The 13,957-nt window shown below is 38.5% G+C and overlaps 2 protein-coding genes across 2 annotated transcripts; both read left to right on the top strand.

Moving 5' to 3' along the window:
• Positions 1-58: 58 nt before the first annotated feature.
• LOC138319096 (orexin receptor type 2-like) lies at positions 59-2,401 on the top strand. The gene has a single exon (XM_069262013.1). The coding sequence runs from the start codon at positions 910-912 to the stop codon at positions 2,233-2,235; it is 1,326 nt and encodes a 441-aa protein (XP_069118114.1). The 5' UTR covers positions 59-909; the 3' UTR covers positions 2,236-2,401.
• A 3,681-nt stretch (positions 2,402-6,082) lies between these two features.
• LOC138319095 (uncharacterized) lies at positions 6,083-12,587 on the top strand. The gene is made up of 3 exons (XM_069262012.1): positions 6,083-6,492; positions 8,833-9,270; positions 12,324-12,587. The coding sequence occupies exons 1-3, from the start codon at positions 6,156-6,158 to the stop codon at positions 12,518-12,520; spliced, it is 972 nt and encodes a 323-aa protein (XP_069118113.1). The 5' UTR covers positions 6,083-6,155; the 3' UTR covers positions 12,521-12,587.
• Positions 12,588-13,957: the final 1,370 nt, after the last annotated feature.

Raw genomic sequence — 13,957 nt, 5'->3', positions numbered from 1 at the left:
TGTGTAAGTAGTCCCGATATAACAATCTAATGTGTGTAAGTAAGTAGTCCCAATAGAACGATCTAATATGTGTAAGTAGTCCCGATATAACAATCTAATGTGTGTAAGTAGTCCCAATATAACGATCTAATGTGTGTAAGTAGTCCCAATATAACGATCTAATGTGTGTAAGTAGTCCCGATATAACAATCTAATGTGTGTAAGTTGTCTCAATATAACGATCTAATCTGTGAAATCAGTCCCGATAACGCCTCCGACGTTTTCTGAAACAAAAATTAATATGACCGTGATTATTGCCGTTTCCAAATGATGAAACAACAAAACGTTAATAAACCTTTTTATCATTACTCGACCACAAGCAAATACTTATACATGTATACATATTATAGTGACGTGTAATGGCATCGTAACATTTATTGAGGCTTGTTTCGGCTTGACTGCGATTTTCAAAAACTTTTTTAAGGGCGTTTTATTTGGTTCCATATCGTTTTGTAACATGTTGGCTCGAGTTTCAAATTTAACTAGAGAGTGACACATCGTTCCTAGATGATTAGGAAAATTCAGCTTTATCACACTTAAATACTATTTACAACAACTACTTCCTTGTCATTTCAAGTAAATGTATCCGCCGAAAGGATAACTGTGTGTACTAAAGTTAACATCTACATAGCATGGCTAAAATGTGTCAGTCAGGGAAGTATTTCTCCGCCATATTAATGTTTCGTATCTGGGAGATGTAGTTCATATGCATTGTGACAAAGACTCCTTTAGACTGAGAAGTGTGGAATACCTGTATGGAGCCTATCTAATTAGGACTGTTCTCCGTCCTACAGGTGCTCATGGCGATTGGCAAGCATTGCATCAAAGCATTGTCTTAATGAAGTTATAATATTTCTGTCGGTACTGGAAATGGCGTCGTCAAACAGCACCTTGGCCTCGACTATGGCGCCGATCATGGATACTTCTAGTGTTGCCATGGATGCTGCGGACGATGCCGACGTTTTATTGAAACACTGGAACACCAGATTAGCAAATTTGTTTCTACCTCTGAACGTGTTATTCATTCTCACAACCTGTATAGGCTTCATTGGGAATATTGTGGTGTGCATCGTCTACAAGTTCTGTATGAAAGGAAAAATCAACGACCGTTTCTTCATTCCTTTGCTAGCTGTAATAGACGCTATGGTGTGTCTCATCGGACCGATTATCTCTCTTATACTCAGCATCCGACCCGTTACTTTCTATGGGAACGCCATTTGTAAAGTGTCCATATTTGTATTCCGGGTTATGCTGAATTCTTCAGTTCTACTAATGTTAGTTATAGCTACTCAGAGATACCGAAAGGTGTGCAATCTCTTCAAAGGGACATATGATCTGAAACGCTGTAAAATAGATGCAGGCATCAGTATAGGTGTAGCAATTCTGATGGCTGTTCCGAATCTGATTTTCTTTGGGGAGATCCCAATAGTGGACACGATTAAGAACACCACTGTGATAGGACATCGGTGTGGACTTCGGACCGAGGAGTCGGACGTACTTCACAATGCCATATACGCTTACCAAGTTCTCTGTTTCATTGTAGTGGTGGGTATTGTGTTTGCACTTATAGTGATGTACTCGTTGGTTGGTAAGAAAATCTACGTACAGGCAAAAAAAGTGGAGAGTTCGCGTACTAGCAGCATGGCATCCGCCTCGGAGAGTGACAGTCAAGTGAGGTCATCCACGGGCACTATCGGCAATGGTAAATTGACACTTAAAATGCCTGAAACAAGGAGCTACAAAGCATCAGAAAGTGAATCTTCGTCTAAACAAAGTATGGTGAAATCTAACGGAGTCCGTGGGTTACGTTTGTTACGTGGCCCCTCCTCGCCTGTATCGCCCTCTACACCCTATTCACCCACTAGCTCCATGTCCAAACCACACTTCAAACAGAAACGAGCAAAGTCTGTGAGCAGACGTTACACGCTGTTGTTTATGGCCATTTCCACGTTCTTTGTGCTATCCTATTTGCCGACACTTTTAGCAAACATTATCTCCAAAAACATGTGGGATTCTGCGTCCTTCTGGACCGAAAATTCAGATTATGAGAAAACGTTGTATACATATTTGTTCTTTACTTACTTTATCAACCATGTCGCCAATCCTTTCTTTTATGGATTTTTTGACTCCTCATTCCGCCGTAAAATTGTGAAAACCTGCCGTTGCAATTGTATGGAATATCGCTTTGGGAAGTGATGTAACTAGACATTTAAACAAACTGCACAGAAAATTCAAACAATTTGCTAAGTATCTGCATATTTTCAAATTGTAACTTTTACTTCATATATTGATTTTGGTATAAGTTTTGTACAAAATCAAAACATACGTATGGAATAAAGACCAAATCCATTACACACATGTACATTATTGTTTGTTATGGATATTTATATTGTTTACTATTCAATTTCCGGCTTTGTGACTTTTGCGTGATATAAATTATCTCTGAATTTTTTCGTACTTTTGGTATGTAAATTAGCGACTATCTTCAAACCCAGGAATACGGTATACCGGGTACTATTGTCTATGACATGCTAGTGTGCTTTACCTCGGATATTCTCAATGTCCAGTGAGGGTATAATGTCTCATTTAACACAACCAATATGATGTCCCTGTGGTGTCCCCCTGACATAGGTATACTTTCCCCATGACGTACCCATGACATAGATATGAAATCCCCGTGGAGAACCCCTGGCATGCAAATGTAGGTATGATTTCCCCGTGGAGTACCAATGACATAGATATGATGTACCCGCACAGTACCCCTGAGAAAGATGATTTCTCCGTGGCGTACCCCTGAGATATATATGTCCCTGTGGAGTTCCCTGGCATAGTTATGATGTCCCTGTGGCGTTCCCTAACATAAATAAGTTGTCCCTGTGGTGTTTCCCTGAAATATATATTATGTCCCCGCATGTGGTGTTCTACTGAGATAGACATATTGTCCCCGTGGTGTTCCCCTGACATAGATATGATGTCCCTGTGATGTGCCCTGACATAGGTATGTTTTCCCCGTGGCGTTCCCTGACGTAAATATGTTGTCCCTGTGGTGTTTCCTGAAATATATGTTATGTCCCCGCATGTGGTGTCCTACTGACATAGACATATTGTCTCCGTGGTGTTCCCCTGACATAGATATGATGTCCCTGTGATGTGCCCTGACATAGGTATATTATCCCCGTAGTGTTCTACGCCCTCGGGAAATAGAACATGCCTTGGGTAAACAAAGCGTCATGTCTCCCTACTGCCAGGGCAATAAATGTATAAGTGTTCCATCACATAACCATGTTGTCTCCGTAGCGTTCCCTGACAGATATGTCGTCTCGGTGGCGTTCCCCTGACATAGGTATATTGTCCTCGTGGTGTTCCCCTGACATAGGTATGGTGTGCCCGTGGTGTTCCCTGACATAGGTATGGTGTGCCCGTGGTGTTCCCTGACATAGATATGTCGTCTCCGTGGTGTTCCCCTGACATAGGTATGGTGTTCCCCTGACATAGGTATGGTGTGCCCGTGGTGTTCCCATGACATAGGTATGTTGTCCCCGTGGCGTACCCATGACATAAATGTGATGTCCCTTTGGTGTTCCCATGACATAGGTATGTCGTCTCCGTGGCGTTCCCCTGACATAAGTATGTTGTCCCCGTGGCGTACCCGTGACATAGGTATGTTGTCCCCGTGGCGTACCCATGACATAAATGTGATGTCCCTTTGGTGTTCCCATGACATAGGTATGTCGTCTCCGTGGCGTTCCCCTGACATGAGTATGTTGTCCCCGTGGCGTACCCGTGACATAGGTATGTTGTCCCCGTGGCGTACCCATGACATAAATGTGATGTCCCTTTGGTGTTCCCCTGACATAGGTATGTTGTCCCCGTGGCGTACCCATGACACGGTATGTCGTCTCCGTGGCGTTCCCCTGCCATAGGTATGTTGTCCCCGTGGCGTACCCATGACATAGTTATATTGTCCCCGTGGCGTTCCCTGACATATGTATGTTGAACCCGTGGCGTCCCCTGACATAGGTATGTTGAACCCGTGGCGTCCCTGACATAGGTATGTTGTCCCTGCGGTGTTCCTGGCATAGGTATGTTGTCCCCGTGGCGTACCCATGACATAAATGTGATGTCCCTTTGGTGTTCCCATGACATAGATATGTTGTCCCTTTGGTGCTATAAACATACCTACGTATACAGGAACCATCAATTTGGGATGAAGGTTACACCATTTTTGGATGAAGGTTACACCTATTTTGGATGAAGGTTACACCTATTTTGGATGAAGGTTACACTTATTTTGAATGAAGGTTACACTTATTTTGAATGAAGTTACACCAATTTGGATGAAGGTTATACCTATATTGGTTGAAGGTTACACCGATCCTGGATGAAAGTTACACCTTTTTTGGATGTAGGTTACACCAATACCTTTTTTGGTGTAACTTAACACTCAAAAGTTTACAATGTATACATACACAAGTATACACAGCAGACATTCTCACAATCTACGTTACTAGTCCCTGTGTGTACATGTCGTTTAAATACTTTGCTGTGTATATGCAAGGGATTTTTTATACATTCATTTTACAAATTTTATCTTTTCAGTGGTCCTCTTGTGTGAAGTACTCTCACTTCCTAATCAACATTTTGTTTATTGATAACTGACAATTCCCACTAAGTAAGTTTGTAACAAAGGAGCTGTTTTTAAATAGCTACATGTAGGATTTCCCAGAAAATCCGCTTCACTACATATTGTATGTAGAAAGATGCTTTTTCATAAGTGTGATGTTTAAAATTCGGTTTTTAATTTTAAACGAAACAACGTAAATAACACAAAAATACGGCATTTGGACAATAAAGTATACAAAATCAACAGGAAGAAGGTAGGGGAAAAAAGACTGGTTCTGAAATTAAATTAAATGCGATTTAAAGATGCTCCACCGCCGACAAATGGTATTTTTTCACTTTTAAAAAATGGAGCAGACGATTTAGTATTATTGTTCAGTTACAAAAGTTACTTACTTTACACCATTACCACCATTGGAAAGTTTGAGCTTCCAATTTTACCTTAAGTTAAAAATATGAAAAATAATTAATTGCATCCCGAAAAAATTCCGTACCACTATATCCTATATGGAATGAATTACTGAATGCGCATGTACCAAAGGCAAAATAAATTATTTTATGTTATTTTTTGTGTTAATTAGACTATTATATACACGATTAAATACCAATTATTGTTCAAATGATGAATATCATTTTTGCTCTGTCGGCGGTGGAGCATCTTTAAACTATAAGTTGAATTGAAACCATATTATAAGATTGTTCATATAACGCGCTTGTGCATTGTGACAAGGACTTCATTAAAAGTTATTTTGATAATTTTGTAAAATACTTCTTTGAAGGAAACGTTTTTTTGATGTTTGCTTAACAAAGCAATTTAATCAAAATCATATGCAATTTCATCCTCGGTAACCCAGTGTCAGCAATGTATCATTTACTAATATTAACGCTAGTGTATATATCGCCTGGGTTGCTGAGGATGATGCAATTTGGAACTGCTTTAGGCTAAATATATCCCAAAGTACCTTTAGAAAGTCAGTGGCGTTTGTGTTATAATAAGTTTATATGACAAAGTCATTGTTGAACTCTAGTGTTCACTGTTTTGTTTGATGTTGTCAAATAGTTTTAACAATAGATTATGATTTGATTTTAAAAAGTTTTTAATAGAATTTGAATAACTTTCGAATTTAATATAACCTTTAGGTTTACCGTGACAGAACGCTGACATGAACGTCACGTTGATTTGAAAACGAAATCCGCTATTGTTGATTGCGTTAGAGTGCAGAGGACTGTAATCTAACACAAACTACTTTTGTACAGTAACAGTTCAGAACCTCACTGTTTTACCGTAGGCACTATAGGTAGTTTCTTCTTCTGTCCACCTATGAATTGAAATAGGTTTTGATTCCGAGTGTCGGAAAAAGCAGATGCTGACCGAATAGGACGATAATATAATATTACGTCATAGATTAATTTACGTCACAGATCGAATACGTCACCACTTAGCAACCTTCTCAACCGTCCAAGCAACGATCCTCAGAACGTAGCTAGTTCTCATCATGGACAGGAGCTACTTGTCGCGGAGAAGGATACGACCGGACCAGGGTAATGCTCCCAAGGTAGGAGCGTGTGATTTCTGCTATCAGAAGAACATCAAAATTCGACCACTGGAATGCCAGAACCATTTCTACTGCCAGGTATGCGAAGAATTCTGCCCGAAAATCAGAAATGGCGATTTCACTTGTCGGAAGTGTTCTCAGCGGAAGCGTATGCTTGATAACGAAAACAGAAAAAGAGTTGATGATTTTTTTGTGAAACAGGAAGGGCTGAGTAAACCGAAAGGTTTCGAGGAGGTCATCATCAGCATTGACGGCTCCAATCTCATCTCGTTTGATGGTGTGTATGATTTATAGTGTCAGGGATTTGTTACCGCTGATTAATCTCATTTTAATTATTTATCTTATGTTTATGTTATATTTGGTAGATAAAGATTTATATGTCGAATGTCTTTTTATTTTATTAACTAAACGTCACTGCGTTAGAGTAGAAATATAGAGGTTCTCCAACAAGTTACTGTTGTTTATCATGTTTATTAAATTCGAGTTAGTTAATTTTCAAATTCTGAAAAGACACGAGCTTTAGCGAGTGTCTTTAAAAATTTGAAAATTAACCTGTAACAGCCACGCGTTGGGGAACTTGAAAATTAACCTGTAACAGCCACGCGTTGGGGAACTTATTTATCCTATGACTTGAACTATATATATGTACAGCGATGACCATTTCTCGACTTTATTCAGGGAAACTTAACATACAATGTGTAGTGATATCTTTCCGCCATAAAATATAGTGCCTAAATAGAGAGCCAATATTCTATTGTTTTATACTTTGAATAAACGTTTAACTGTTATTTATAAAGTAAACACAATGTTAATTAAAAAATAAAATGCGTTATGAAAAGTAGCCCGAAGTTGAGAGCTAATCGGAATCGAGAGATCTTGGAGTTGACCAATCAGAGGCGCGGTAGGTGTTTACATGATAACCAACTGTTATGGAATTTATGACATGGTTTTTCCATTATTAAACATGCATAGCTATGGGATAAATATATTTCTGGTTAGAGTTAGCTACGGCAAAAACTCAAGAGTCTTGTTTGTATGTAGCGTGTTATAGACAGATTCTCATATTGTTATTTCCAACAAATCATTCCCTGTTGAGTTTGTATCGGAAACTGTACCGATCTACCTCCTGGTTGATAACATACACACGTATGTTGGTTGATTAGCAGCTACATATACATAAATTATGTAATCTGTGGACAGACGAGCTCGCGGATAAACTGAACTTCGGACTTCTGCGTGGCCACACAATTTATCAAAATGCTTGCTTATTTAAAATCATATTTCGGTGCTCTGGTTATTTGCTATAAAAGCTTCAAAACTTTATATAAAAATAATTATAAAATAATCACCACAAAAATATGTCTAGAAAAACATTCTTTCTCTTCTGTTAGAATGGTTTTATCAAGCGCGCGTAGTTGGAAAGTTGGCATTGTTCAATCCAATTCGATTTAGCGAGTAACAAGAGTTATCTCGCTTTATTTAGTAAATATCAAGACTATTTATGGAAAAGCTCCCTTGTTTCGGAATTATTGGTCAGTAAAAACATATTTAATTGACGGAACTATCATTGGACACGGGGCCACTTCAGCTCATATACATGTATCACGAACTGAATGGCAATATTGTCCAATCGAATTAAACAATAATGCTTACCGTGAATAATGTACATCAGTGATTATTGAATAATGTACATCAGTGAATATTGTACATCTGGGAAAAAGTATAACAAATAGTCTCTCTTCCAATAATAAAGGGAGTTACAACTTCATGCATTACAGAAATTGTTTTCGAAAATATAGTCTAACAGGTGTTTTCGTAATTCCATAAGACTAAGGTTGGCAACTACGCCATGTGAAATACGACACCTCGCCTCACTTGTATAATCTACAAACACATTTATTTCATATAACATGTCACAAATTAGGCACAAGGGTACCATTCATTACGAATTCCTAAAACGCTGTAGAAATTTCTGAAATCATCTGAAAATCATCAAACCTACTAGCAGCTGGTATCCAACAACCTGATGTGTGGTCAAATGCTGGTCGCGTGTACATTTGGGGGTCGCAATTGTAGTAGAAGGAACACGTATAGTTTTTCCCTTATTTTGTATGTTTTATTACCTCTCAGGAGATGAATCAGAGCGTGCTTTGTGTACCGTGATCAGAAATCTAACTAGCATATATCAGATTTACAGATACCGCGCAGAACTGAAACGTCACGGGGCGAGGTTCATGTTTGATACGAACATTACATCCCAAAACAGCATTAAAAGCCACGTTTTAATTTATTATTGTAGATTGTAAAATAAAATTGATCTGAAGAAAGCGATTCATCAACATTTGTACAGAAATCAATTTTTAAGGTGGATGCAAGTCTTCATTGCAATATCAAAACCTACTTTCTTTGTCTTAATTGGAAACCTTGAAAATTATAGGTCAAATTCTTTGCTTTCAAATATTAGTATTCCCAAGGTAGTTCTCAATATTGTCATTGAAGGTTGGAAAATTTCTTTAATTTTAACATATCTGATAAAGATCGTCTTGAATAAAATGATCAGACATTTCTATATGATAGGTGGTATAATACCTTATTTTGTGACATTATCCCCCTACAGATAACGAAGAGGAGGAGGATTTATCGGGTAATAACACCGAATGGGATCATCTGTTGCAGTCTTTAACAAACAATGATACAGGATCCAAGAAAGAATCTATCAGCACCAAAACCAAAAACCACAAAAATGAAAATGAAAAACAAAAAAGAAACAAGAAACATAAGAATGAAGTTGAATTAGATATCCCAGAAATACAGTCTTCGTCAACGAGCAATTTGATTGGCATGGACAAATCGAATTCCTTCACATTTTTGGGTCAAATGGGAATCACCGGTCTCAGCATCAAACCGGAAGTGGAGAATAAATCCTCGACACTAGAAGTGGCCCCAGGAAGCTCTACCAGCTCCCCACACCAACTCCTTCGGGATCCAGAAGAGCCCACTATCCTCCCAGCGGACAGCGATTCGCTATCGGAGAGAGGAACGTCACCTGTTAAGAGTAAGTAGATTATGTCCAATGTCCAAGTTATTTACGTTATATAATTATAATTCAACATTTAATAGATAATTTCAACTAACTTAAAATGTTACTTTTTATCAGCCCCTATGTAAGTAGACGGGATTGCACGCCGTATTTTTGGTGACCGCCTTATTTGACACCCTTATATCCCTACGGCCTGATAGTCCGAAGGTCTAATAGTCATAAGGCCCAATAGTCCGAAGGCCCGTTAGTCCGAAAGTCAGTCAATATTGCAAGTTATACCGTTGTTATAATTCACATTATTTTCATAGTTTGGTATGTTTTGGATGGGTTTTAATAAATACATGTTTTGGTACTTCTTTAAAAAGTAATCGATCAGCCAATTTATATGGACGACAAGTTGTCAATTTTATGCACAGGGGGCCAACTCAATGAAAATGGATGTTGTCATACATTTTTTGTATTTGGTGGATGAACTGATGAGTATATATGACAGTCATGTGATTTTTTTCGAAAAATACGAGATTTGAAAAAATTATTAAAAAAATCTGGATATTTACTATAAAATCTCTGTTTTATAGTAAATATCCAAATGGTTTTAATAATTTTTCAAATCTCGTATTTTTCGAAAAAAAAAATCACATGACTGTCATATATACTCATCAATCCATACACTAAATACAAAAATGTATGACAACATCCATTTTCATTGAGTTGCCCCCCCTGTGATTTTATGTAGCATTGCATGATCAAAATTACATCAAAACTTTTTAAAAAGTCATACAAAGAAAAATATGTCCCACATTGTATCTCATAAACATATACAAGCTTTAAGATGTCCAAATGTGAACCTTATGCGCACTGTAATTTGATTGTATTATGACCTATATAAATCATCAAATCTTACCAAAAATGACCTTTATATATATACACCTGTAAACGTCGCTATATTTATCAATTATGGAATCAAAGGTTCTCAATTTCTATATTAGATTAGGTTGTTTTTTTGATAAATGCAAAATTTTTGTCTGATATATATGTTCAATACACGGTAGGAAGAACGCTGGCTACAGGATACCACCCTGAAAAACTAAACGTTTGGGTAATGGCGTAACAGGGCATATTGACTCGATGTGTTAGATATGCTCTGATTTTGCTCTTTTCCCATTGGTTTATACTTCCTGTAACCTGTAATTAATCATTAAGCTTATAAACGACTTTCAAAACGAGAGCCAACTACCGATATTATTTACTTGGCTTGGTTTGAAGCGATACGCTTCTTCTTTATTGAGCAGAAAAAAAAATCATTCACTAAATAAGAATAATAGCGTACTTCAGCGCCTTCGTAAACAATTCCATTAGTCTCTAACCTGTAATCTCTAATCCAGTTTTTAAAGTTCAGAGTATAATATAATATCACTAAAACGTGGAACGAGCATTTTCATTGGCTTAAAAATTTACTTTATCAGCCCATAAAGGAAATAAATGGCGTCGCCGTTTGTAACGTTGCTTCTGATTGGCTGAGATGACGGCGTAATGATTTCATAGACAAAAGAGTCCCAGAATTAATTTTGAGTATTGAAGAGCTCATCTTTAGTAATTTGAATTGTAAGGATTAATTTGAATATATTTTTTATGTTATGGAGATATAACACAAAAATCTGAGTGTACTCTCATCATAAACCGCTTCGCGGTTTATTTAGAGTACACTCAGATTTTTGTGTTATATCTCCATAACATAAACAATATATTCAAGTTAATCCTTAAATATCACTAAAACGTGGAAAGCAATATTTCCCCAAAAATGAATTATTTACAATACATACCTTTGTCATGAGCCAAGAAAAAAAACCGATACTGCATTACTTTGTTAATGTTCGTATAAGCTTATCTTCAGGACTATAAGCCGCACCTACATAAAAAAACGGCAGCACGGTCTGTATTCCGGTGCGGCTTATCTTATGCATGGATAAAAACTAAAATCTGAAATCAGACGATGCTTTTAACAAAAAAAAGCTTCAATTGCCCCCCCCCCCCCTGCCCACCGCTTCCTACGCCCCTGGTTATCCAAGTGTTGCGTTTGGTTTTATGTTAACACGTTTCTCACTTAACAGATGTCCTCACGAACCGGCCAGTTTTACGAAATGAACAGATTTTTGGCTCGAAAGCACTCCAGTAATTTGTTATTGTACTTTCTTTACCTTACACTAATCCTAAACGCTACTTGGCTGTGCTTTAGAGGTGTGAATTCTGGGGTGGGTCAACATTTCAGTGCGTCAAACTTGGGTACGACTGTAACGCTATGGCGTTTGCTCATGCTCGACGCTATAATCACTTCTTGGCGTATGGTTCATTGTAAAATTGTTAAAATTCATACGTGTGTATTAGTTTAAGCGGATATGCCAGTATGGCTAGTACGTGTAGATATAACGCCTTGACGCAGAAAAGCCCGACTCTACTGTTTATTATTAGATTTTCGGAGATTAGGTTTCACACACTGCCATTCACCACCCAAACCTTGCCATCAGTCATTGTTATGATTACTTTTTTAATAATTCTTCGCCACATTGTCATTACTTTCTGGTCTAATTATGTCTTCTGAGTCTATTGCGGTACGGAATGCTATCCTCGTGGTGTTTACATCGCACGTGACCTCAGTCCGAGCGCGGCCCGCGTCGTCCCTCAAATTCTCTCTACTCCGGAACATAACCAATCCCGCCTTGTCGCCCGACTTGTGGAATCTAGAATGAAAATTATCACCTACCCTCATCCGCTCGTCTGCTCCTTCCTTTAGGGAATCATTTCGCTCCGGATTTTTCCGTAATCTGTGAATCTTTATAGATTCGCAGATTCCGAGCGATCTCGACTGGTTAGCTTTGCCTCATAAATATTATTGCCGCATTGTATCGGCCATCACCTATTACAGTCATGCATCACTCACTTGTATCTGAAAAACACATGAAAGCTGCCCAACGTATGGCAGAGGATCTAACATTGTTGTCGATTTGTTCTGAAAGGGAAGAGTTTATACAGTTTGGGTACCCTCACGTTAAACATATCTTATATTTCAGAACCTTCAAAGACGCTGGATGCTGCCAGCTGGCTGGGTCTTCGTGGGCAGGCGAAGGACGACGGCACTCCACTGATTGACATATACGAAATCGAGGGACCGTCGTTTAAGGGGAGAGACTTGAGCCCGATAAACGATGACTTCAGGTCAGCATTCGAGCGGGATATCATTCAGGGTGATGACTTCTGGGACTTTTAAAATCAAAGAAAATGTGTTAAAAATGAAGAAATAAAGATATTTTTTCTTAAAATTTCTATACACATTATTGAGGAAGGATTTCTGTTATTTTTTCTCGAATTTTTATTGACGATCCCTTTTGACCTACGGAGTTCTACATAATACCGTTGATATTTTGTACTCTAACACACTATAGGTATCCAGGACAAAAAAAATATATGTGTGGATAGTGTAGAGTTTGAAGCAGACGTTCTTCTGAATCATTGTTGATCAATGACTGACTACTGCATCAGAACCTACTTTTGAATTAAGTTCAATTAACGTGTGACGGGATTGTGGGCGTCCTATATACATGTACTTTAATTTACGTTAGGGTGTGTATTAACTTTGAGTAGGAGGTGAACTTTTAATACAATTATTGAAGTGTGATATTAATTTTATATTTCAAGCTAATTTCACTATAACGATATGTTACTTCAACATATGATATTTGAACATTGACATGTAACTTGATGATTTAGCTCCCCAATATTATATGTCGGCCTATAAGACAGCCGAAATCTAGGGATCATATTTCCTGGTTTTGAATAAAGCGCCTTCAATCACCGCCATGTTCAGTGACTTCGGGTTTTGCCGGATTTTGAATCTTGTCACGTGACTGACGTTCGACACGATCTGCACGTGGTGAGCCAGAAAACTTGCGTAAGCGAAAAATGTTCATTCTGGCTAATTCTGGCTAATATGAGAAAATCATGCTGGTATATGTCTACAGGATGAGTATTTGAAACATCCAATTTACACATTACCGTAAAATACAGTGTGTATCAAATATTGTAATGTGTTTGTGACGGGGTCGGTAGTATGACGTTTACGTGCCCTGTGTGTGTTTGTAACGGGGTCGGTAGTGTGACGTTTACGTGCCCGGTATGTGTTTGTGACGGGGTCGGTAGTATGACGTTTACGTGCCCTGTATGTGTTTGTAACGGGGTCGGTAGTATGACGTTTACGTGCCCTGTATGTGTTTGTGACGGGGTCGGTAGTATGACGTTTACGTGCCCGGTATGTGTTTGTACGGGGTCGGTAGTATGACGTTACGTGCCTATGTGTTTGTAACGGGGTCGGTAGTATGACGTTTACGTGCCCTATGTTTGTACGGGGTCGGTAGTATGACGTTTACGTGCCCTGTATTGTTTGTACGGGGTCGGTAGTATGACGTTTACGTGCCCGGTATGTGTTTGTGACGGGGTCGGTAGTATGACGTTTACGTGCCCGGTATGTGTTTGTGACGGGGTCGGTAGTATGACGTTTACGTGCCCTATATGTGTTTGTAACGGGTCGGTAGTATGACGTTTACGTGCCCTATATGTGTTTGTAACGGGGTCGGTAGTATGACGTTTACGTGCCCTGTATGTGTTGTGATAGTATGACGTTTACGTGCCCGGTATGTGTTTGTAACGG

The sequence above is a fragment of the Argopecten irradians genome, chromosome 3 (genome assembly GCF_041381155.1).
Source record: "Argopecten irradians isolate NY chromosome 3, Ai_NY, whole genome shotgun sequence".
In the NCBI taxonomy this organism is placed as follows: Eukaryota; Metazoa; Mollusca; class Bivalvia; order Pectinida; family Pectinidae; genus Argopecten; species Argopecten irradians.
This window is presented reverse-complemented; position numbering and strand designations above follow the sequence as displayed.